The following is a 22,709-nucleotide window of genomic DNA, read 5'->3' as shown; positions in this document are numbered from 1 at the left end:
TACCAAGAGACCTCAGGTAGGAAAGAAAAATCAGCCAGAAAATCAAATCTAAAAAGCCCTAAAATTACTAACAGGGAGAAAAAAAGCAGTGAAAACCTGGTGTGATACCAAGAAGGTGCCCCTGGCACAGCAAGCTCCGTGGGGGCCTGAGGGAGCACCCTCCCCTGGCAGTGGGCTAAGAACACAGGGCGCAACAAGCACGGGTCACTCCTGGGGTTGTCACCTTTGGGGTCCTGCCCCAACAGCTGGGTGGATTAGTGGGTGATAGGAACAGCCCAGGTGAGAACACAACCACAGCATCCACATCTCCTCAGATGATGGAAGAACACAGGATAACACATTCTCAGAAAGGTGGGCTCATACCACTGAAACCTCCCGGCAAAGGGACAGGAATGAGCATTTACCTGCAAATTTGAGGGTGTATGTGTGGGTGCTGTGGGGTTGCTATAGGAGTGTGTTTAGGTTTTGTGAAGGTGTTTACTAAGGTTTTGTAAGGGTCTAGTAGTCATTTATCTGCTATATTGCTGCTATTAATCCTGCATGCAGAGGTTATGGACTAAGAGTTAATTACAAGCTACCAATAAATCAACAAATCACTTCAATTCTAACTTGATTTAAGTAAGGCATGAGCTGTATTTCCCTTACAAGCAGCAAATACACTCCTTCAGTGTCTTCTGCTTCACTCTGATATGTAGCCTCCAGCTAAACTTACCTTACTCAGGTTTTTATTTTTCTTTTTTATTCTCTTCTTCCTTTTCTTGCACCTGAAGGCACCCAAGATATTCAGGAAATCAAACCACTATCTACATAGGTCACACTTCCTTCAGTACTCAGACTGATTCCAATCAAAGCACTACAATAACTGCACTCCTCCAAAATAATGGCTACAAAGCCTGGGCAAAAATGGATCACCTCTTTGAAAAGAGCACATTAAGTCTTTGGATTAGACAAATGAAAACTTAAGAGGTATAACATACATGCTAGCCTTCCAAAATGTGCCTTCTTAAACAAGATGCTCTAAGGATTTAATCCCTGGGATCAGGTTCTTGCTTCAGGAAATTCCAATTAAACACCGTAAGAAAGCTTGGTGTGTTCCTCCCCCTGCAACTGAAAGCTCAGCATTAGCTCCTAGTTTTTCCAGAAAACATTAAAAGAGTGTCACTCATATTTTTCTTTTTTAAACAGTGTAAAGAAATACAGTTAAATTTAATTTTGTTTGGTTCACTTTTTTACTTCTGCTGATGACATTTTTATAAATTAGAAGTAATGAAAAATCCTCTCTCATGTTTTAACTTCACAAATTCTTAGTCTTGAAAATACAGGATCTCATCCTTTTATCTTTAAGAGACTTGAATAAAACTATACATTGACAGATCTTGTAACTAAAGACCCAGACCAAGCATTCTCACTGATTTGTGACTCAAACTCTAAAATAAAAATACTTACATTAAGTGCAACCATGCTTCTTCTAAACTTTATTTTATTTATGGGCTCCTAGCTTTTGATGAATCAAAATAATTATCTCCTTGAATTCCTTTCTCATTCTGTGTTCAGGAGAAAAATATTCTGTATTATGCATAAAGCTTCTAAAATTAACTAAGCTTACAAGAGACATTACATCACCTTCACAACTACCTTTTAGAAGTTACTCACTCTGTAAAAGCTGACTCTCAGGATACACAAATTAGTAGGGTAGCAACTGGCAACCACGTTCTTCTCCATAATAATTTTAGAAAGCCATAAAGACTTAAATCTGAAAAATAATTAAAATGAAACAGAGCCTTGTGACAAAAGCATCTGTTCATAGTAAACTGTTTTCAAAGTTAATTATTCAAGCAGCTAGTAGAAACCAGGAGTAACCTAGAATTCCAAGAAGTACTACAAAAAACCCACATGATTTCAGTTAAAAACCCTCAGAAAAGGCAGTTATTCAAACACAGCCAGGGAAATGAACACTTTGCTTGCCTGTTACATGTTCCCCAATTCCAACTCGCACTGCTCCAATGCCATATTTACTACTCCTTACTTCTATTACTCCCCAGCCCATTTCCAAATTAATGGAATATCTACACCTTATTTCCCCCCACCAAGGGCTAGGAGGAAAGCTACTCATCCTTTCTCCCTGTTCAGAAGATATGTTTCTCCATTACCAAAACACTTCACTATTTATGTATGCCATCTATGAAACATGAAATCAAAGAACTGGAAATCCTTCCTTGCCTCCATAACTTGAGTACTTCAAAGGAGCACAGTAGGAGCACTTCTCCAATTAACATTTACCCAGCATATTCCACCTCCTCATTGCCTTAACACGTCTGAGTCACAACCACCAGCTCAAGTGCCTGGAAATTAACCTACTAAAGCAATGGTTTATAAAGTTACATTAATTTGACACAACTCCACAGATACCTACATCTGGGAAACCAGAGATTCCTCCAGAAACAAGGGAATCTTATTTAAGATAAGACCTGTAGAGAAATGCAGTATCTTGTACTGAGTCCACTGATGTAATATCAAAGAAAAGTAGGCTTTCACAGAAACAAGCTCTTGTTTTATATTTAGTCTTTAGAGGGCTTTAAAGGTTATCAGACCATTTAGAGTCTCTCCCACTTTTTCCAGAAACACTGTTCTTTTCTAGGAAAAGAAAATATGAACTCATTTCCTTTGAAAAATTATGGGTTAGGTTTGTAAGCAATAACAGGACAGAATACTGTTGGCATCCTACTCATGATTTGTACCATCTCTGTCCATTTCTTATTCAAAGTCAAAGCCTGGTTGATAAAATAACTCCCCAGATCAGGACTTTAGAGATGGGAAGGCTTCTGCCTACTTGGCCTGTTGGGTATGAACAAGCTCTGTCAAACTCCACCTGGTGGATAATCTTTAAAAAAACTAGGAAATAAACTTATAAAGGCTTTAGTTCCACCAGGATTGCTACACCACTCAGATACTATGATAAAACTTATTGAACTGTATATTTGGTTGTATCGCCTTCATTCCTTCTGTTTCTCCCCATCTCTATTAATGCTACAATCAAGTAAAATCTCTGGGCAGGTATCTTTTCTAAACCTCTCATATTAATGAATCATAGCTGCAATTAGTATCAATTTCTGATAATGCAGTTATAGATAGGAAAAGTCATAGCTCCACAGCACAGCTAAAGAGAAAATTGCTCTCCTTGCTCTTTAGCCTTTGACATAGGAAAGTGGAAAGTAACCTGTAAATGTAATTTTCAACTAACTTTTAGATAAACTATCACTTAATTATTCAAATCTGAAACAATACTTACAGCAACTTTTTACCCATGCTTTCCAACTCATAAAAACCATAATAATTTACATCTTTGTATTTTCTGGTAGTTTCTCTTATAGGATTTCTCATAAATATACCTGCTACCATTCTTTACTTTTATAATACACTATTATTTATTATGATCTACTATCCTTGAGAAATAATTAAAAAATACATTCAAGACATGTAAACCATACCTGGAGCAGCCTGTGATACTGAAATGCTGGAAGAGACATTATTTTTGAAAATAGCAAATTTAATGAACAGTTGAGAGCTGAATTGCTCTCTCAAAGACTTGGGAGAGCAAACTGCTCAAATGTTTATCTAGAAACAAAAAATTAACAGCATTTTATACAGATGATGCCGTAGCAGTACAAAAACCTCTACTGTGCATACTTTATTATCATTTCAGGATGTCATCACTAAATAAGCACAAGTGAAGACTGTTTGCAGTCAAAACTTTTATAGAAGTTTTAAGACAATTATTATTTCTGATGAACAGCTATTTTTTTCCTCTTTTAAGAAGTCCTTCTATTTTTGCCAGATCTCCAAATGAAACTGTCGCAGAACCTCGCTGGGCTGGTTTTGCCTGAGGAAAGAAAAAAAGAAGAAAAAATATATCTAGGGCTAATTTTAAATTAAAATGTTTGTAAAAAGCTTTTAAAACATAACTTATTTAAATAATACCTTCAAAGAGAAAGTAACAGCTTCACATTACCTGTGACTCATGGTATTTCCAGCCAATCATGTAGTAGATCTGAAATGTGGCAGGTACCGAGCCATCGCTGTTTCCGTACATTTCTGTTAAGGCAGGAAGGAAGAGAGAAAAGGTACAGACCGTCAGCTCTAGGAAACACTCAGTTCTCAGAACATCATATCTGAGTGTGAAATATTCATCAGAATGACTCCTGGTGAAAGATTTGGGACAATAAAAATACCTCATACTGGTACATCAATATATGTTCAAATCCTGGCACTATTGTTAAGGTTAAAAATAGCATATGATAATGGCATTTTGTTCTGAAGCACTTGGGAGTTTTGGTTTTACTTTGGGTTTGTTTTAGTTTTGGGGTTTTTTACACAAAGGTCATAGAAAAAGACACAGAAAAAGTGTTTTTAATGTCATTTTAGATGAACTCATTGCCTCTCAAATACTGACCTTGGTATATTGCAGCAGCTGCCAGCATTGTCTCCCTGTGTAGCAGAGGTTTTCTATTCCAAGAGCAATTACTCTCCCCCATACCTAAAAATATGTTTTAGCTTTAAGAAAAAGAAGATATAGCACATGCCATGAGTTAAGTGTCATGCACTAAGGACAGATTCTTACTAAACCAGAGTAAGTACAGAATCCTCTGTACTTCACTGTAAGAGAGAACACACTGCAGATCATTAGGTGAGTTTCTTATGTGTAAGAATCCAAAACTTTTAATTCCTATGCCTTGAAATTTACAGTTTGCATTGCTAGGAATAATTTCAAATTGTTACTTCTTCAGCCTGAGTCTTCAAACATTTAGCCTTTTAAGTATAACTAATTTTAAGAAGGTGTACAAAGAGTTTACACAGACACGTTACTATTGTTTTAACAGATAATCATTAAAATTACTAGTCCAAGAGATTTAAAATACAAAATAAAATAACCACAATTCTAATCTGTTTCATCACTTACTGCATCTGAATGTTTCTGCTCAGAATAAAAGTTGCCTTTCCATTAAGGAATTACTCCAAACAGCAGTTGATCCAGATAAGAAATGCCCTGAGTTGCTGTCAGTAACAACAGACTGCATGTGAAAGACTGCTTTACAATTCACAACAAATGCAATCAGAATTATTAACAAAATCGTTACTCAACTGTTTGCTGTTCCTCAGCAGACTCCAAATTAAGGATATATTAATTCTCATTCCAAAGCAGTTTGGTGATTGCCCTGATAATTAGTAAGGCTCACAGGAAAAGTCAGTGTGTGGGATACGGCTTCTGTCTCCCTTTAAGGGCTTTTCTGCACCTTACACTGAACAGGCTCATGCAGAATGGGAACCCCAGGAAAGCAGAACACTCACAGCAGACCATGAAGTAGCAAATCTTTGACTTGTGCTTCCCAACACTAATCCCGATAGACATCATCTCCTGACTCTCTAGAGAGCAGGAAAAAAACTAATGCTTCCCCTGTTGCAATAAGATTTACTTGTATTTTTTTAAGAAGTAATTTTTTTGTGATGAAGATGATGAAACACTGTTTAAGGCTGCTCAGAGAGGGGGTGAACGACCCACATCTGGAAACATCCAAGACCAGGCTGGACAGGTCTCTGAGCAACCTGATCTAGTTCAAGATGTCCCAGCTCACTGCAGGAAGTTGGACTAGGTGGCCTTTAAAGGTTCTTTTCAACCACATGATTCTATGATTTGGAGTTAAGAAACACACAGTAAAACTCTTCTATGTCTGTTCCACTGATATAGAAAACATTTATGTTTCCACACAGAATATACTTGCCTTGTAAGTCTTCCATAACCTCAAATAACCCTGGATAGTTCACTTGGATTTCATCAGTATCCTAGAAGAATTAAGAAGTTCAGTTTTAGAGCATATCAAGCTAAACCAACAGCATTATTTCAATCTTGCTGTACTACAGAAGTATTGCCCAGCCATGGCAAGAGGGTTGAAACTAGATGATTTTTAAGGTCCCTTCCAACTCAAAACATTCTACAGTTCTATTCATCTGCCTCTTCTGCTCAAATCATGTATTTCTAAGAGGTATGTACTATTTCAACATGTCTAAAAAGTTTTGCTTAGTAGCCCAAATGCAATCAAATTTTAATTTAAATGCCATTTTCTTCTTGGTTTTAGAAGAAAGAGCAAGTGTCTGTAATTTTTTCATGCAGGTCTAACAGTCTTTGACATTTCTCCAAGAAAACCATCCAAATTCTACTGGGCCACGAGCCAAAGATACACTTCAGTTGGTTCCATTAATCACCACAAAGCCAAAAACAGTGGCAGTCCAGGCTATTTCTGCAGCCTGTTCAGCGAGGTGCACCACAGGCAGAAGGAAGCAGCACGTTGTCACTACATTAGCAAACAGCGATTTTTATATTCCAGCAGCTCTGATGTTCTGCATTGCTCTGCCTGATGGTTCTCTTACTTATAATTACCACGGTGAGGGTGTTAAAGCCGGCCCTGGAGAGCAGATGTCCCAGATCGGCGACGGCGGTGAAGGGCGACACGTGAGGAGAGAAGCCCCCTTCCCTCTCCAGCTCGGCCAGCTGCAGAGAGCAGCGCAGCTCGTACAGGGTGTCCCCCCCAAACATGGCCCCAATGAACACTCCGTCGGGCTTCAGCACCTGGTGGATCTACAGAGCACAAAAACTTGGTGAAGCCTATGCAACCAAGCGGCTCTTAGGCTTTCTATCTCAATGGAATCAAAAGCAATTGTTGTAAGAGCTCTAAGAGACTTTTAATATTGACTGTATTCTGCAGGGCAAGCTGTGACACAGCTTCTGGTCACACTGCAAACAAATAGCCTGGCTGAAGAGAGACTGTTTTCTATTTTTAACAGTAAATCCTCAGAAATTACAGTCAGGAAACATGGAACAAATCGTGGGAATTGAGTGCAAAACTATTTTCAGCAGAATACTCCTAAATCAATATTCTCAATTAATTTACTTCTAACAGGAGGGTAGATGAGGGTAAGTATGCTATTTACTTTTCCTTTCTGAGAGCAGCAAAAGCACTTTTTAAGGGCTTGGTTTAAGAGAAATGGAGGCTTTAGTTCCCAGTAGTGATCTCTGCACTTCTGAGACAATAAAGTAATGCCATTTTTATTATGTGTATGATTACTTAATATTAACTTGCTCAAACAGCAACATCATAACACAAACACCAAGGCTGACAAGGTCTGCTTTGTTTCTGCTGGTCTCCTAAGTTCTAGCCCCCTTCCTAGTGAGAAGGCAAATAAATTGATGCTTTCTTGTTTACTTAAGAGTTGGAAATGATCTCTGGTTTAAACATCCAGAAGAGCCTGATTGTATAACCAGGATAACAAGACACCAAGCATTTCCAATGGTTTTGAAAAAAAAAAAAATTCCATAGTTTTTTAATGAAGTATTTATTAAGCAAGCTACCTTTTCTGTGCTAGTAAAAAAGCCTGTAATTGACAGGTAAGAAAATTAGGCAGTTAAAGGCAGTTTCCATTAGTTTAAGACAGTGGTACCAACACAGCAAATCATGAAGGCTGGCCAAGAAGCTCAGTTCCCTCCCCACTGTGAGACAATGTCACTTACATCTACCATGGGAGAATGTATTTGGCACTCTATAGAATACTTCAGAATACTGTATTTGATACTTCTATAGAATACAGAATTCCAGAGAAAATTGTATATTTCATTCAAAGGTTTTTTTAAGTACTGAATGCATTTAAATTGATCTTTATTCATTAACAGTAGGGTAGTCCTATTCCAGCCAACAGGTGATAGAACAGCACTGCAATGACTGATCAATTTGAAATAAATGAAAAACCAGCAAACTGGTTAACATTCCTGGTTCTTGTGCCACATTTTTGATTTGACTAAAGTTTACACCTGCAGGAAAGAGCAGCAAAACTTACAGAAAAAAAAAAATCTGTCCTCAGCAAGTATTTAGTTCATTTCAAAATCAAAAAACCTTGATTAAAGCTGCACTTCAAAATAAACCACTGAGACACAAAAATAACTCAAGGTCCATAAAGCAGTTCTGGAGAAGTGCAGTGTTGTACTACAAATAGTAAGAGCTAACAATAAAAAACAATAGCACTGCCTCAGGTGACATTAGTTACCATGATCTCAGATGTGGAGAACCCAAAATATTGTATAAACATGTTGTTTCAGTTATTTATTCCAAATTGATTTGAGGGAGAAAATTAATAGCAATATCAACTAATGCTCCTCAAAGTTCCAAAAGTATTGCAAAAAATACTTGTGTGCAATGTGAGTTGTTTGCCTCTTATTTAAACACCTGGAAATACAGAGTGCTCTCAATCCAAGTAATGGCAACTGCTGACTTAGAGTATTAAAAAACATTTCTTACCTCTCTGAAAGCCTTAGGAAGATCATTCACCCAATGTAAGCTAAAATAACAGAAGAGTACATTTTATAAGCTCAGATTAAATCAAATTTAGGGAATGCAAGTTACTATTTAAGAAGCTAAGTAAGTTTCAGGAGTCAAAGCCACAAACTTGGTTTCTTAAGGTGCAACCATGCTGAAACACCCACTTGAAACTGGCACTAAACAAGAACCAAAGTTTATCCACGTAGCGCTTTTTTCCTTCCTTTTTCAGCTGAGAAAATGCAAGTCCTGGAGACTAGTTTGTCAAAATGAAGGAAAGAGAGAAGCTCCAAGTGTTTTGTAGAAAAATAAACAAAGAAAACAGAAAGAATCACCAGGACAGCAGTTTTTCCTAACGCATACTGATATTAACTATGCAAATACGTTTCTTATTGCTTTTCAATGGACTAGTAATCTTTCCTGGATTTATTTTCTTAAAGCTACTCTGGAAAGGATATTATTAACAACTTAAACAAAACTAAATAAATAAATTAATAATACATACCTTAAGCTGCTGACAACAAGATCAAACGTATCTTCTTTGAAAGGAAGGAATTCTTCATCAGCTACAACCCTGACTGTTGGGATTTCAGATTCTACAGCATTTTTCTAATGTTTTGGAAGAAAAACAACTCATCAGAAACTCACTTTCTTCATTTTCCTGTACTACAGAACTGAAGCATTTAATTTGGCATTAAAAAATCTACTTACTAAAGCATTCTCTGCGATATCAACTTGAATAAGTTTTTCAACTGTTTCCTGAAACAAAATGTTAGAATCTATTAAATATGTAAATTATTTTTTAGATGCTCATAAGTAATTTTTTGGCACTTACCCCTATTTGCAATAAGTAAGAAAGAATCTTTTCCACTCCTGATAAAATCTTTATATAAAGCAGACAGCACTTTTCCCCACCCAACATGACACCTGCTCCCAGAGAGAACAGCTAAGGCAGAAGTGGTAAGAGAAAACACATTCTGTAATTTTAGGCATAGGTTTAGTTAAACATAAACCATTCATTAACAGCCAAGGAAGCACCTTTACTCACAGTCTGGTTCATGAAGGGTAAGCCGTAAATGGCTTCAAAGTCTCCATAATGACACTTCTTTAACAACCAACTGTGGCCAATAGATTCATCAAGAAAGCATGCATATTCCTACCCAGAACTAAACTGTATTATAACAGATAACTTCCCCTGCACTACCATTTGTCCAGTTTTCAGTGGCAATAAACAAAGAATAGCCTGCACAATACACAGCTTTGAACTATAACTACAGGTATAGGGGTGGGGGGGGGGTTAGATTTACCTCCTTAATATTCAGATGATTGTTTTAAGTTGTAATACAGCTCTGTTTGAAAGGGAGAGACAGATACAAACTTCCCTTAAATACTTTTAAGTATGAAGAGACAGTACCTTGGTTAAGTGCTGAGCTATGTAACCTCTTCCAGAGCCAACATCCAAAGCGAGAGGAAACGTTCTAAAGGATAAGATTAGCATACAGAACATAAGCAAGCCTTAAAATATTTTTAATTCATAGACTATATTAAGTTTCACCTGTTAATCTAAGGATCTTACTAAACTCAGTAACTCAGCCCAGCGAGCATCCTTCTGTGGAGAAAGGCGCTCCACATCCAGCGGTTCTCCCCGGGGATGCGGGGAGGCTGCGGGACACGCGGGGCTCACCTGGTGATGTCGAACACCCGGTCCGCGATCCTGCCGCCAACCTGCGGGGAGAGCCGGCGGTCAGAATCACAGCATCAATGAGGCCGGAAAACACCTCTGAGATCACCAAGTACAACCTATTAGTAAAAAGCTCTCGTCAACTAAACCGTAGCACTCAGTGACACGTCCAGCCTTTCCTTAAACACCTCCAGGGTGACTCCACCACCTCCCTGGGCAGCCCATTCCAATGTCTGATCACTCTTTTCTGTGAAGACATTCCTCATATCCAACCGTAAACTGTTCCTGGCAGAGCCTGAGGCGATGTCCCCTTATCCTGTCGCTGGCTGTCTAGGAAAAGAGACCGACCTCCTCCCGGCTGCAACCTCCATCCAAGGAGCTGCAGAAAGTGATAAGGCGACCTTCAGGCTGAACACCGCAGCTCCCTCAGAGCTTTTGTGCTCCAGCCCCTTCACCAGCCCGGCCGCCCTTCTCTGGACCCGCTCCAGCTTCTCAATATCATCCCTGATCTGCGGAGGCCAGAACTGGCCACAGCATTGGCGGTGACCCCTCCAGTGCCCCCGGCCCCTCACCTCCTCCCGCAGGTAATCGCACTTGGCGGGCTCGGCCTGCAGCGCCGCCCAGTTCTTCTGCTTCCGCTTCAGCCGGCGGTCGAAGGGGTTCAGCGCGCCCGAGCCCGGCGAGGTTGTGGCGTGAGGAGGAGGCGAAGCGGCGGCGGCCCTTGCCGGCATCGCCCAGAGCGGGCGGCACCACCGCGCCCTCAGCGCCAGCCGCGCCAGGGCCCTCATCGCCTCGGCCTCGCGCGGCCCTCCGCGCACGCGCCCTGCGGGCGGGGGAGCCGTGTCCCGCCGCGGCCGCCGTAGCGCCGCCGGAAGTGGCCGGGCGGCGGCGGCGGCGGCGGCGGCGGCGGCGGCGGCGGCGGCGTGCGGCAGTAGCGTGAGGGAGCGGCGGGCCCCGGGCACGGTCGGTGCGAGCGGAGCGTCCTCGGGGTTCTTCCCTGCGGCCTCCTCCGCCGCTGGGGTCGGGGACGGAGCGGGTGCGGGGGCTGCAGCCGTCTTGGTGCACTTGGTGCTGCTGGTGGACTTAGCTGCGGTGGGCACCGGGCTGATCTCGGCGAAGGCGCTGTGCTGGGTCTGGTGGGGAGACACGGAGGGATGTGTTTGCAGCCCAGGTGTATCCGTTACCGCAGAATCATAGAAGGGCCGAGGTTGAAAGGGATCTTAAACACAATCTCGTTCTAAATCTTTTCCCATGGGCAGGTTGCTCAGAACCCCATCCAGCCTGGCCGTGAACACTTCCAGGGATGAGGCATTCACAGCTTCTCTGGGCAACCTGTGCCAGGGCCTCACCACCCTCACAGGGAAGAATTTTTTCCTCCTATCTAATCTAAACCTACCTTCTAATACGCTTAAGTCATGCCCCTTTGTCCTGTTACTCCAGACCCTTGTAAATAGGCTTTCTTCATCTTTCTTGTAGACCCCTTTCAGATACTGGCAGGTCACAACTACTGATCCTGAAGCATTCTCTTCTCCAGGCTGAACAGTTTCAGTTGTCTCAGTCTTTTCTCATAGGAGAGGAACTGTAATTATCTTGGTGGTCTCTGGACTTGCTCCAACAGCTCCATGTTCTTCCTCTGTTGGGACCCCAGATCTGGGCAGAGCACTTCAGGTGGGCTTTCACCTGAGCAGAGCTGAGGGGCAGAATTGCTTTCCTCACCTGCTGTCCATGGAGCTTTGGGCACAGCCAAGAGCACATAGGATTTCTGGGCTGCCAGCACAGCTGACAAAGCAAAGATTTTTAACCGAGACTGTGGTAGGTACAGGATTATTTGTGACTTGTTGAAATTTGCTGCTGCACCAAAGCCAATAAGGTGCTGGTTTCCATCATCAGGCATCACCAGCAGAGCTAAAGAAGTCATTGTCCCCCCTTGGCACTTCTCAGGTCCATCCAGAATTCTGTGTTCAAATTTCTGCTGTACAAAACAGATGTGGACAGGCTGGAGAGGGCCCAGAGAAGGGCCACAAGGATGTCCGAAGAATGGGAAACTGCCCTGTGAGGAAAGGCATAGGGAGCTGGGTTTGTTCCTCCTGGAGGAAAGAAGGCTCAGGGGAGACCTTATCCTCATGTTCCAGTGTTAAAAAGGTGGCTACAGAGAAGATGGAGATTCTGTTTTTACAAGAAATCACAAGCTAAAGATAAAGGGTAATAGATACAAGTTATTCCTGGGGAGATTCCATTTAGATACAGGACGAAAATTTTCCTCATTGAGAACATTCAACCTCTGGAATAATCCCCCCATGGAAGTTGTGGATTCCCCCTTCAAGATGTGGCTGCACAGAGTGCTGGGCCATCTTGTATGTACAATGCTTTTGCCAAGAAATGTTGGGCCAGGTGATCTTTGAGGTCCTTTCCAACCAGGTGGCATGTGATGCTATGAAATTGCCATATGTGCTTTTGGAAAGACCTTTTTAGGAATAGTTTAGAAATCCAACTTTGTTTAACCCTTGTTTTTTTCAGTTACATATCTAAATGTATGTTAATTGGCTGAGTTTTTTTTTAACCAGAAATGTTTGGGTTTTTTCTCCATTTTGTAGATGTCCAAGTCTTCAGCATCGAAAATGTCATCCCAGGAGGAAATACTGAGCGATGGCCGGTTCAGCTGCATCGCCAGGGATCCCAGGTTTTGGGAGATGCCTGAAAAGGAACGTAAAGTCAAGATTGACAAGCGATTCCGAGCCATGTTCCATGACAAGAAGTTCAAGCTGAGATACACAGTGGATAAAAGAGGCCGCCCTGTTAACTACACCTCTACAGAGAACCTCAGGAAGTTTTATGCCTTGTCAGAATCTGACTCTGATCTTTCAGAAGGTGATAGTAAAGAACTCATGGTAAAGAAGAAAAAGAAAAAGAAAGCTAAAGGTAAAGGAGAAGCAGATTCTGCAGAGGCTCTTGCTGGTGGTCTCCCAAAGGAGGAGAGCAAAAAAAACCAACAAGGGGTGGACCAAACACATGAACCAGTGACTAAACTAAATGACCTTAAAAAAGGAGGACAAAAAAGTAAATCTAAGTTCAGCTTGAAAGAGGACTCACAGAAACCTGCAGTGGAAGTTGATCACTCTCGGGGAAACAAGGGCCTTTTACCCAAAGGGGAAAACAAGCAGGGAGCTGTGTCAGGGGGAAAATCCATTTCTGTTCAAAACAAGGAAAAGTCTTCACAAGTGACTGCTACGAAGTCAGTCAAAGCTTCCAGGAGGGACCACTCCCTAGGAGGGAAAACAAAAGAATCAGGTTAGTTGTTCAAGTAACAAGGAGAATTCAGCTGTGTTAATTTGGATGTTGATGCTTGTCATATTCGTGAAAGATATTTTGCAACATTAGTTATAAAATAGCTGACTGACTCAGATTCAGTGCTGCTGAAGGATTGAAGTTGGTCAGCTCTGTATAGAATGAGTTCTAATTCTTTAGTAAGATGATGAGTATCCTTGTCCTTTTAATTGTTGGTGCTGAAACTGTTGGTAAAATTTATAACAGGATATACAGTGCTGTGTTTATCAAACTGCAGATGTATGAACTGATACCTTGAAGGCACATCACAGCTTGTGGACTGAACCTGTAAACATGGCAGCATTAAGCCATTTATATTAGAGAGGATTAGGAAAAACAGGTAGCTTGAAGAAAAACTTCATTTATATTGCTCATGCATGTGTATAGCCTCCACTATTAAATAGATTTCTAGCTGTTGGCTCTGTAATATAAAGATAATAGCAAAATATTTAATTGCAGTTGAGATAGATATTGCAATTTTGGTCCTAAAGAGTAATTCAATTAGATTAGACCAGACAAACAAGAGGCAACTCTGATGTTTTCTGTAATTTGCTCCATTTTACCTTTCAGGAGTCCTGTAAATAGGTATGAAAAAGCTCTGAAGTTTTCCTTTTTGTAAAGGGTCATGTGTAATTCTGATATAAAAATGTATCTAATGTTCATCTTTCTGTGCTCAGCCATCTGTGACCAAAGTGTAAAATGTAAAAGCCAGTTAGAGGAAGAAACCTCTGCAGGTGAGAATGCAGAATCGGAAGAAGAGGAATCAGAAAATGACGGAGAAACAGGTGAGGAAGAGGAGCCAGAAGATGATGAGGAAATGAGTGAAGATGACAGTGATTCAGAAGATGATGAAGAAAGTGATAGTGGGCCTGATCTAGCCAGAGGCATAGGGAACATTGAAACGAGTTCAGAGGATGAAGAGGATTTAAATGAGCTGTTTCCAAAGGAGCCAGAGATTGAGCACTTGTGGCGTGAGCTGGATAAAGATGCCCCTCGTGGAGATGAGGTAACAATACTTTGCATGTGAAAAGTTGCTACATGACAAACTCAGAAATGTTATGAGTTCATTATAGACCATCATCTATGGAACAGTTACTGGTAGTATTTTTCATAAAGGTTTTTTAGCCTTTTAGTGACAGAATGGAAGTGATAATGAAATTGTCTGGCAATGAGAGACTTGCAGTTTTCACTGGCATCTTCTCTTTCCCTAAGCACACTTACCTATACCTATGGATAAGCTGTCTGCAGGTGAAAGGACAAACAAAATTGAGCCTTTCAGAAATTCCAGAATTTAAATAGTACTGTTTTTATTCATTACTGATTTTTTTCACTTTTCAAAAATTTAATTATTTAACTCATACTTTAAGAAGTTAAGGCATCGTGAGACAGTGAATTAGGGCTTTACAACTAGCATAATCAGTGTGTAAGAAATCACAGCACTCTAGTGCTGTCACAATAGTGATAGTGGTTGCTCCTGGAACTAAGAGTGTTTGATGAAACAAAGCTCTGTATCTGTGATTGGTGCAGTCCATTCTGTGGTGCTTCACTATTTATGTTCTTTCTATGTGCTCTGGTAATTGCTGCTTCTCTTCTTTGTTAGTTTAAGTGATAAAAAGTCATGATGACAGTGCTGCTGTTACTTTTTTCAGCACAGTTTATTGCTGACCTTGATTTTTACCACTGAGTTCTGCTAGAGAATGTATGTATTCCCCACAACAGTCAACAATTAAATCTATGAATTTTATGGGTTTTTTCTTTCAGATTACAAGTAGATTGGCAGTTTGTAATATGGATTGGGATAGGTTGAAGGCTAAGGATTTGCTGGCTCTATTTAATTCTTTCACACCCAAAGGAGGAACAGTGTTTTCTGTTAAGGTAAGAAACTCCTGATTTCTAAAAGGAGTGCTGGCTTTTATTGTTAAAAAAATAGGCTACAAAATAAGAAGTAAGACAGTGCTGTAGGGAACCAAAATACATATTAATGTGTTTAAAGAGAAACTGTGTTGCAATGTAATTTGCTGTGGCTGGCATGTATTTGGCAGAGTTAGAGGCCAAAGCCATTGACTTCTCATGTTTATGAGGTTGTCTTTCAGTGCTGGTTTTCTGAGACTAATACTGAGGTTTTCTTTTCTAGTAGGAGGAGACTACATTTCCTTGGTTAGTTTAATATTCAGTGATCTGTATGACAAATAAACCAACCTTAGACCTAAGCCTCAGCCTTACACCTTACTAATACTTAGCCAATTCTGGCCAATTAAATTATATTCTTCCATTATCAGTGTCTGCCTCAGCTCTCTGAGAAATTTTAATCAGATACCTCTTTCTGAAAAGGGCCACGGTACAATGAACAAACTCAGGGTTCCTGTTATTTTTCATTTGCCTGAAAATTCCTGCCAGGCAGTTTTGTTATTCTACTGTCTTTTCCACACATTAAAATTAGGAAGTTATTAAAGTTTATGGAATGGTTCCCTTTACTGATCTTAAATAAAAACTGTAAAGATTAAAAGCCTGGAAAGATTTTTTTTCTTACCTAGTGTACATTACACCACAGTTAAAAATTTAGTTTTGTGTTGTTGTATTTGTAGATTTATCCTTCAGAGTTTGGAAAAGAGAGGTTGAAAGAGGAAGAACAAAAAGGACCTGTGGAACTGTTTGATCTTCCAGAGAACACCACAGAGGATGATGGGTATTAATTTTAATTTTGTCTTCAAATGAAAGATATGTTTAATTCTTAGTGGAAATCCCAATCAACTCCTATTTCCAGGAGTTCATATGTGGAAGCATCCTAAAAACCATTTTTTAGGTTTTTTTCAAAGGTTGTTTTACAACAGGCAGTGGTTCATTATCAGTGCATTTAATAAATGTATTATGATGAAACTTGAGATTTGCTTGTTGATATGAGTTCAGAGCTTTATGATGTAGCTCATTGGAATAATCAGTGGCACAAGTACACAGCTTAAAAACCAGCATTTCTTCTCTACAAATTGCCATTTGTGCAGTAAACTCTTTAGTACTCACTGTCAAAATCCTCATCTGTGAACAGGGACCTTAGTCTAAGAATTTCCAGACAGATTTCTTGAGTGCCACAAGCAATAGCCCTGGCCTGGGCTGAGCTCCTCAGTCCTACCATTGCCCTGGCTTCTTCAGGCATCTCTTTTTTGCCTTTTTTAAACTGTTGTTTGTGGTTTTACTTTGCTATTTTTCCAGCATTTCTAGATGTTTGTAAGCCTGACTGGGACCATATTTGTATAATGCATCCTGCTGGACTGCCCTGTACTTAGAAAATCTAGATTCTTCTAAAATCAGGGCAGATCCCTTTGAGGACATTCTCTAGTGCCTCAGGAGAGTGTAAGGTGGATATAGAGCACTTTCTAAGGTCACCTGCACTGTGAGCGTCAAGGTGCATCCTGAAGTGTTGGATTTGCTGCTCAGTGGGCTTGGAAGCATGTGGAATCCAACACACAGAAATTCAGGTATCCCAGAGGTACCTCAGTGATGCCTGTGTCCTTCAAATTCACTGAACCTCATCCCTGTGACCTCTCAATGGAGTCATGTACAAATTTTATACTTAATTAAACTGTCTGAAATAATCTTTTTGCTTGAAGAAAATACTTTGTGTAGAACTCTGTGATGTTTAACATCTAATCTTACAAGTTAGAAGAGTGGTTGATCAGCACAGTTGAATTACAAGATTTTGTGAATAAAACACTCACCTGACTGGTCTTTTCTCCACTTTTGCAGGATTTATAGGGAAAAACTGCGGGAATACCAGTTTAAGCGACTGAAATACTTCTATGCAGTTGTGGAATGTGATTCTCCTGGTACAGCAAATAAAATTTATGAGGAATGTGATGGACTGGAATTTGAAAGTAGCTGTTCTTTCATAGACCTGAGGTAACTCCACTGGTGATATTTTTGCATGTTGGGCCAGGGAGGGTGAATTAAAGTAATAATAATTTGGAATAAACTATATTGACCTTTTATTCTGTACCTAAAAGAAGATACAAAGATAAATTTGTCATCTGGTGAGTTGTTAGGCTTCCCTTTGGTTCTTCTTTCTTCTTTTTGACCATTTTTATTGTAATATGGAAAGTTCAAGAGGATCTCTGCATGGAGTCTGTTTTCAGAAAAGCCAGATAAAAAGTCCTGATTACATCTTCAAGGTTTTGGTACAATTAAGTAAAGTGATAGGATTCAGAAAACAAAACTTTTTTCTTTTTCTCTCCCCAAGGGTCCAGAAGTGAGTCTTGTTCGTGGTTCCTTACCACAGGGCAAGATTATTGCTGCTGTTGTCATGAAGCTGCAATAGATGTGTTGGTCCTTGTGAATAAGCTGGATGCTCTGATGTTTCAAAAGTCATGTTTGGGGAAGAAAGGATTTTAAATTGTGGTTTGCTTTATTGTTAGTATTTCCTTTTGTTGCAAAAAAACCCTTTCATTCTAACCAGAAAAGTTATTAAATCATAAAGGGTTGTGACAAAAGCCCTGTTTGTCTGCTGGGGTCTCTGTTATGGACATTCTTGGAAGTCAGTGAAAGTTTTTTGCTTTGTGTAATTTTCTAGAGGAACTCAGTGAATTTGCTTTGAACTATTTTGGAAAAGACATCTTTGCTAAGAGAACATGTAACTTTTCATCATTTTATACACTGATAATGTTTTACAACAAACACAGCTGTTTGGAATTCTCCAGTGATTTTCTTAATCTTCTGCTTTGTTAAATTTTAATGTTGAATACTATTTATCAGATTACATTTGCAAAGATATAAAAAAAATCACAAGTAATTTCTTATGTATTATACCAAGGTTTTTTTTGGTTTTTTTTTTTTAAATTAAGTTCTTCAGTTGTTACTCATGACTTTGGTCTTTTTTCTTTTTTTCCCCTCCTTACTAATTATAATTTTCAAGATGTACCAGGCTTTCCTAAAAGGTTTGGAATTTCTTATTCATCTATTTCCAAATCCTATTTTATTCACTTTTTTCTTTTTAATTTTTAATATTAAAATTTCTGAAAAGATGATTCTTAAAACAAAGAAAACCACCCATGACCCTGTTTATACCAGCCAGAAAACTGAAATACTTCCCAAAGAGGCTGTTGTTATACACTGAAAACCTGTGGAACAGATCTGCAGAAGCTAGGCAATGAATCTTACATGTGTGGAGTACTTGTCCATTTCTTTTGTTCCCTTTTCAGGCTTACCCCCTTTTTATTTTAGCTAATTCTTTCATTATGATGTACCATACTCATGAAAGCTTAGACTGTTTATGCTATGCAATTTCCCAGTGTATTTGAAGAATAACATGTTTTATTTGCCTGTAAGATTTATTCCAGATAATGTTACATTTGATGATAAGCCAAAAGATGTAGCCTCAGAAGTGAACATAGCTGCTTATAAGCCAAAGTACTTCACATCTGCTGCTATGGGAACATCAAAGGTATCTTTACAGTGTTTTTGTAATGTTTTTCTTATTTGTTTAGTTTTGCTGTCAGCTTATGAATGATATATGTACTGGGGAAAGGATTCCTGATTATCTCCACCATTTCAAAATAAAGACATCAAACATATTAGAAGATTTAAGCATGCTATGAACCCAAAAGTTGCAACCCTGTTTTGGATTTTAAAGGAGATTGGGCTTCTCTGTTACAAATTAAATACTGAATTTTGACCTCATTATATCTCTGTGACAAGTTGCACATGAAATTACTTTATTTACAGTTACATTTTTTAATTTGTCTAAAGTGGATGTTAGTGTATAAATCAGTAAGAACTTTTTTTGGTAGTAATGCCAGGCTTCAACAGTTGCTTCCCCTCTTTGTAGCAATTCATTCCTGCTCTGTCCACATGACAGCCAACATTTCCATCTGGCCATGAAGTGAACCAGATTGGAGAAGTGATTAGTTGAGTAATAAGCACATTTTTCAATCAGATCTGTTTCACGTTCTGGTTGAGGGTGCAGTTGCACAAACACTTTCATTGTCTCCATTGCAATCTGTGTGTGATTCCTGCAATGAATTGCTGCTGGAAGAGGAAAAGAGAGGGGTTGGTGGCTGCTTCAACACCAGTTATCTGCTGCCACAAAGGAAATTTGGCTTGCAGAAGTTTTGTGTTGTGGGACTTGCTGTTACTGGACCATTCAGAGCATGAGATTTCTTCAGTTCTTATAGCTCAAACTCATTGAAACTGACTGTAGAATAAATTCCAAAATGTTGTCATTAAATTCACTACAAAATGGTTACTAGACTGAGTTATTGTAGACAGTATTAATAACAGGTTTGTACTGAAGGGAAAGTGTAAAATAACTTTCCCTAAAAATACAGCATTACAGTGTTTAGTTTTAGTGTTCCAGCTTCTACAAATGGCATTCTTACTTTTAAGGTAGATATCACATGGGATGAGACAGATCATGAACGAGTAACATCGCTCAACAGAACTTTCAACAAAGAGGAGCTTCTTGACATGGATTTTCAGGCTTATTTGGCTTCATCAAGTGAAGAAGAGGAGGAACAGCAGCAAGGTACTTTGGTAATAAATATACACAAAGTCATTAGCTGCAGGGTTTTGGGTACAGATGATTTCAAGTATTTAAATGTCTTATCTATAGAAAATGTTTTGAATGTCATCTTTTACAAGGACAATATTATATTTGTTGTATAATGATTGTGCCCCTGAGCTGAATCACTAGAAGGTTCAGACTGGAGGGGGCTTTATAGCCCATCTTGCTCCAACACCCTCCCATTGGCAGGGACACCTTCCACTGTTCTCCAGTAGCTGCTTTCTGAATAGGAGCTTGCACCTCTGAGTGGAAAATACTTTTCTTGCATTTTATTTCTCCTCCTACCCCCTTTTTCTCCTTTTTTCAGGGTATCTTGCCATGTCTTGTCAAGTTCGGCAATATCTGCTTTTAATCTGTTCGTTTCTGAGATAAATTACAGGCCCATAGAACTTGAAGTGTTTCCTTTTCAGAAGAAAAGTTCTGGTTTGAAATGCAAGGTGGATAATGAATAAATGAATAGGATTATCTTTCAAATGCTTTTTGATTCACCTACTTTTTAAGAATAGAAGGAGAATTTCATTTAACTTTGCAAGGTACATGAGCCTTCTGCATACGGTGCAGTAGTGTTTAAATTCCTGATTTAAATTGCTTGTTTTCATTCTCAAACTCATACTACTCTTAATAATATATACAGCCTAGATTACAAGGCAAATAAAATTTCATAAAGCCTTAATTAGGTCTCTCAAACAGATGTTAAAACTGATTTATACAGCATTTAAACAGGTTGCTGCAATCAGAGATGAGCATGGAGCATGCAAAAAAAGGTTACAGATTCTTCCAGTTATAGAGTTGGGAAATCTTGTGTCAGCAAACTCATCTTGGCATTATCTTGGCAATGATAATGTCCAATTGTTTCTCACCTTCCATAAAAACTCACAAACTGCACAGGAGTGGGTTTTAGTTTCTCTAACAATGCTCAGTGAAGTCTCTAAAGGGGAGCAGGGGATGCAGAGTAAAGCATTTCCATCTTTTCTCATGTACAAGGTTACCATGATGCTAAAGAAGAGCATCTGTGATAGGGTGGTGATGAAAGCAAATGTTCATGTGAGCAGCACTTCAGGAATTTTAAAGAGTAAAATTCCTTTCCTGGGAAGGCAAAAAAAAAAGAAAAAAAGACCTTAAATAATCTTATCACGCAAATAAATTTTAAACTTGGAAATGTCTAGATTCAAATGATGTTTTGAAAAGTAAGTTACTAATAGAGGAATTATGTTGTCATGTCTTTAATGTGTTCCTGACATTTTATGCATTCAGTTGTGTGATATAAAACAGGATTCCATCTGTCAGGGTTCCATCCAGCAGAATTACGTGGTGCTATGCACAAATGGGAAAAATCAATGTCAGCTGCTTGAATGGAAATGTAGGAGTCTGATAAGGAGGAAAAAATGTCCTGATCTTCTATTCATACTTTTCAAACTTACTAAAATGTTTTATTTATAAACAGGTTTTTGTTGGCCTGTTCTAATACTTTTTTTCCTGGAATTTTTCAACTTAAAATATGTGCATCATGAATGTTAGTATTACTGTTAAACATCAAGGATTTCAATGACCTGGAATGTTGTAGTTCATAGCACAAAATTTCTCATTATGTTGCTTCTGAATCTTGGGTAGATTTATCCCAGTTAGGAACTGTTTGTGGCATTCATAAAATCTAGCCCATAATTTCTATTTTGGTGATGAGGACCAGTGACTTAGTGTATGGCATTTTAAACATGCTTCAAATTAAGAATTATGGAGTTTATGTCTAAGCTTTTAATCTGTTTTTTTTTAAAATCTTTACGAGAGCAATATCTTTTCTGCTGTTCTGCTTTGGATGGCACATAAATATTCAAACAGACTGTATGATAAAATACTTTCACGGGACTTTTTTTAATTAGCTGTTCTTGATAGAATCATGGAATCACAGAATATCCTGAGTTGGAAGAGACCCATGAGGATCATTGGGTCCAAGTTGTGACTCCAGAAAGGGCAATCTAAAAGTTAAACCTAAGAGCTGTCCAAACACTGAACACCACCAGGCTTGTAGGGAACTCTGTGTAGATCCCTGCTCTCCTCAGCAGGAATCTGAGCAGGAAGCTCAGTCTTCTCTGGTATTTGACTTCCAAGATAAGACTCCACAGAGCCAGTAGGTCTTTTGTGCTGCTGCCCCAATGCCAGAGGTGCACAAGTGCAGAAAAAGGATATATAGTGGTTGGGAGGGAGGAGTTTTTGTTTAAATAATGCTGCTAAATCTTATTTTCAGTAATTAAGGTTAAATAGAATCAGACTACTAAATCTTTTTACAGTTCTGAAATCTATTTGGTGCAATGACTCATGACTACATATCTAAATTTAAATGCATATATAGCATTTTATTAGATAACAGTACAGCCTTTTTCTCTTAAAACTGAACAGTATCCACATGTGTTTATATTTGCTAAAGCTATTTCAGAAGGCTAAGAAATGGAGGGTGACAAGTAGAACATGTAGTTAGTTTTTTATTATTGTCTCTGGAAAGAAGAAGCAAGAGGGTTTAGCAGTTTATGCACTGGCCAAGCCTGGGTGGAATTTCATGGGAATTTCAGAATAAAAATACTGCAGCCTGATTATTTTCCTTCCATGAAGCCTCAGAAATTTGATACAACTGATGCAGGTGTTGGATACTTTTCCAAAGCCTGTTTGCAGGAACTGTTGGGTTGGCTTTGTTTTGTAATTAAAGGTGCTTGGAATGCCAAGAAGGGTCATGTCAGCATTCCTTCTAGGAAGTTTATATAAACTCTTGGAAGTCTAGGAGTTGAAGAACACATCTCCCTGT

At 39.1% G+C, this 22,709-nt stretch overlaps 2 protein-coding genes across 4 annotated transcripts in view; one reads left to right on the top strand and one right to left on the bottom strand.

Annotated features, from left to right (window-relative positions):
* Positions 1 to 240: 240 nt before the first annotated feature.
* On the bottom strand, positions 241 to 10,849 carry NDUFAF5 (NADH:ubiquinone oxidoreductase complex assembly factor 5). 3 transcript variants are annotated; one of them, XM_015623132.3, is made up of 11 exons: positions 10,614 to 10,849; positions 10,045 to 10,085; positions 9,775 to 9,838; positions 9,072 to 9,119; positions 8,866 to 8,969; positions 8,343 to 8,382; positions 6,434 to 6,631; positions 5,778 to 5,838; positions 4,451 to 4,534; positions 4,010 to 4,092; positions 241 to 3,880 (listed from the first exon to the last, which is right to left on the bottom strand). In XM_015623132.3, the coding sequence occupies exons 1-11, from the start codon at positions 10,827 to 10,829 to the stop codon at positions 3,794 to 3,796; spliced, it is 1,026 nt and encodes a 341-aa protein (XP_015478618.1). In that variant the 5' UTR covers positions 10,830 to 10,849; the 3' UTR covers positions 241 to 3,793. The 3 variants fall into 3 exon arrangements, with proteins under 3 accessions (XP_015478618.1, XP_015478620.1, XP_015478619.1); XM_015623134.2 differs by lacking the exons at positions 241 to 3,880; positions 4,010 to 4,092 and adding an exon at positions 4,958 to 5,052; XM_015623133.2 differs by lacking the exons at positions 241 to 3,880; positions 4,010 to 4,092 and adding an exon at positions 4,958 to 5,052 and having other exon boundaries at positions 4,505 to 4,551.
* A 108-nt stretch (positions 10,850 to 10,957) lies between these two features.
* Positions 10,958 to 22,709, top strand: part of ESF1 (ESF1 nucleolar pre-rRNA processing protein homolog) — a 29,315-nt gene continuing 17,563 nt past the window's right edge. The window contains exons 1-8 of the mRNA XM_015623150.3: positions 10,958 to 11,004; positions 12,636 to 13,329; positions 14,043 to 14,371; positions 15,127 to 15,240; positions 15,951 to 16,051; positions 17,107 to 17,259; positions 18,682 to 18,796; positions 19,738 to 19,876. Coding sequence (XP_015478636.1) covers positions 12,636 to 13,329; positions 14,043 to 14,371; positions 15,127 to 15,240; positions 15,951 to 16,051; positions 17,107 to 17,259; positions 18,682 to 18,796; positions 19,738 to 19,876 — 1,645 coding nt within the window. The 5' untranslated portion in view covers positions 10,958 to 11,004. The remainder of the gene's footprint in view (positions 11,005 to 12,635; positions 13,330 to 14,042; positions 14,372 to 15,126; positions 15,241 to 15,950; positions 16,052 to 17,106; positions 17,260 to 18,681; positions 18,797 to 19,737; positions 19,877 to 22,709) is intronic.

The sequence above is a fragment of the Parus major genome, chromosome 3 (assembly GCF_001522545.3).
Source record: "Parus major isolate Abel chromosome 3, Parus_major1.1, whole genome shotgun sequence".
Classification (NCBI taxonomy): domain Eukaryota; kingdom Metazoa; phylum Chordata; class Aves; order Passeriformes; family Paridae; genus Parus; species Parus major.
The sequence above is the reverse complement of the archived record's forward strand: the minus strand, read 5'-3'. Positions and strand labels throughout refer to the sequence as shown.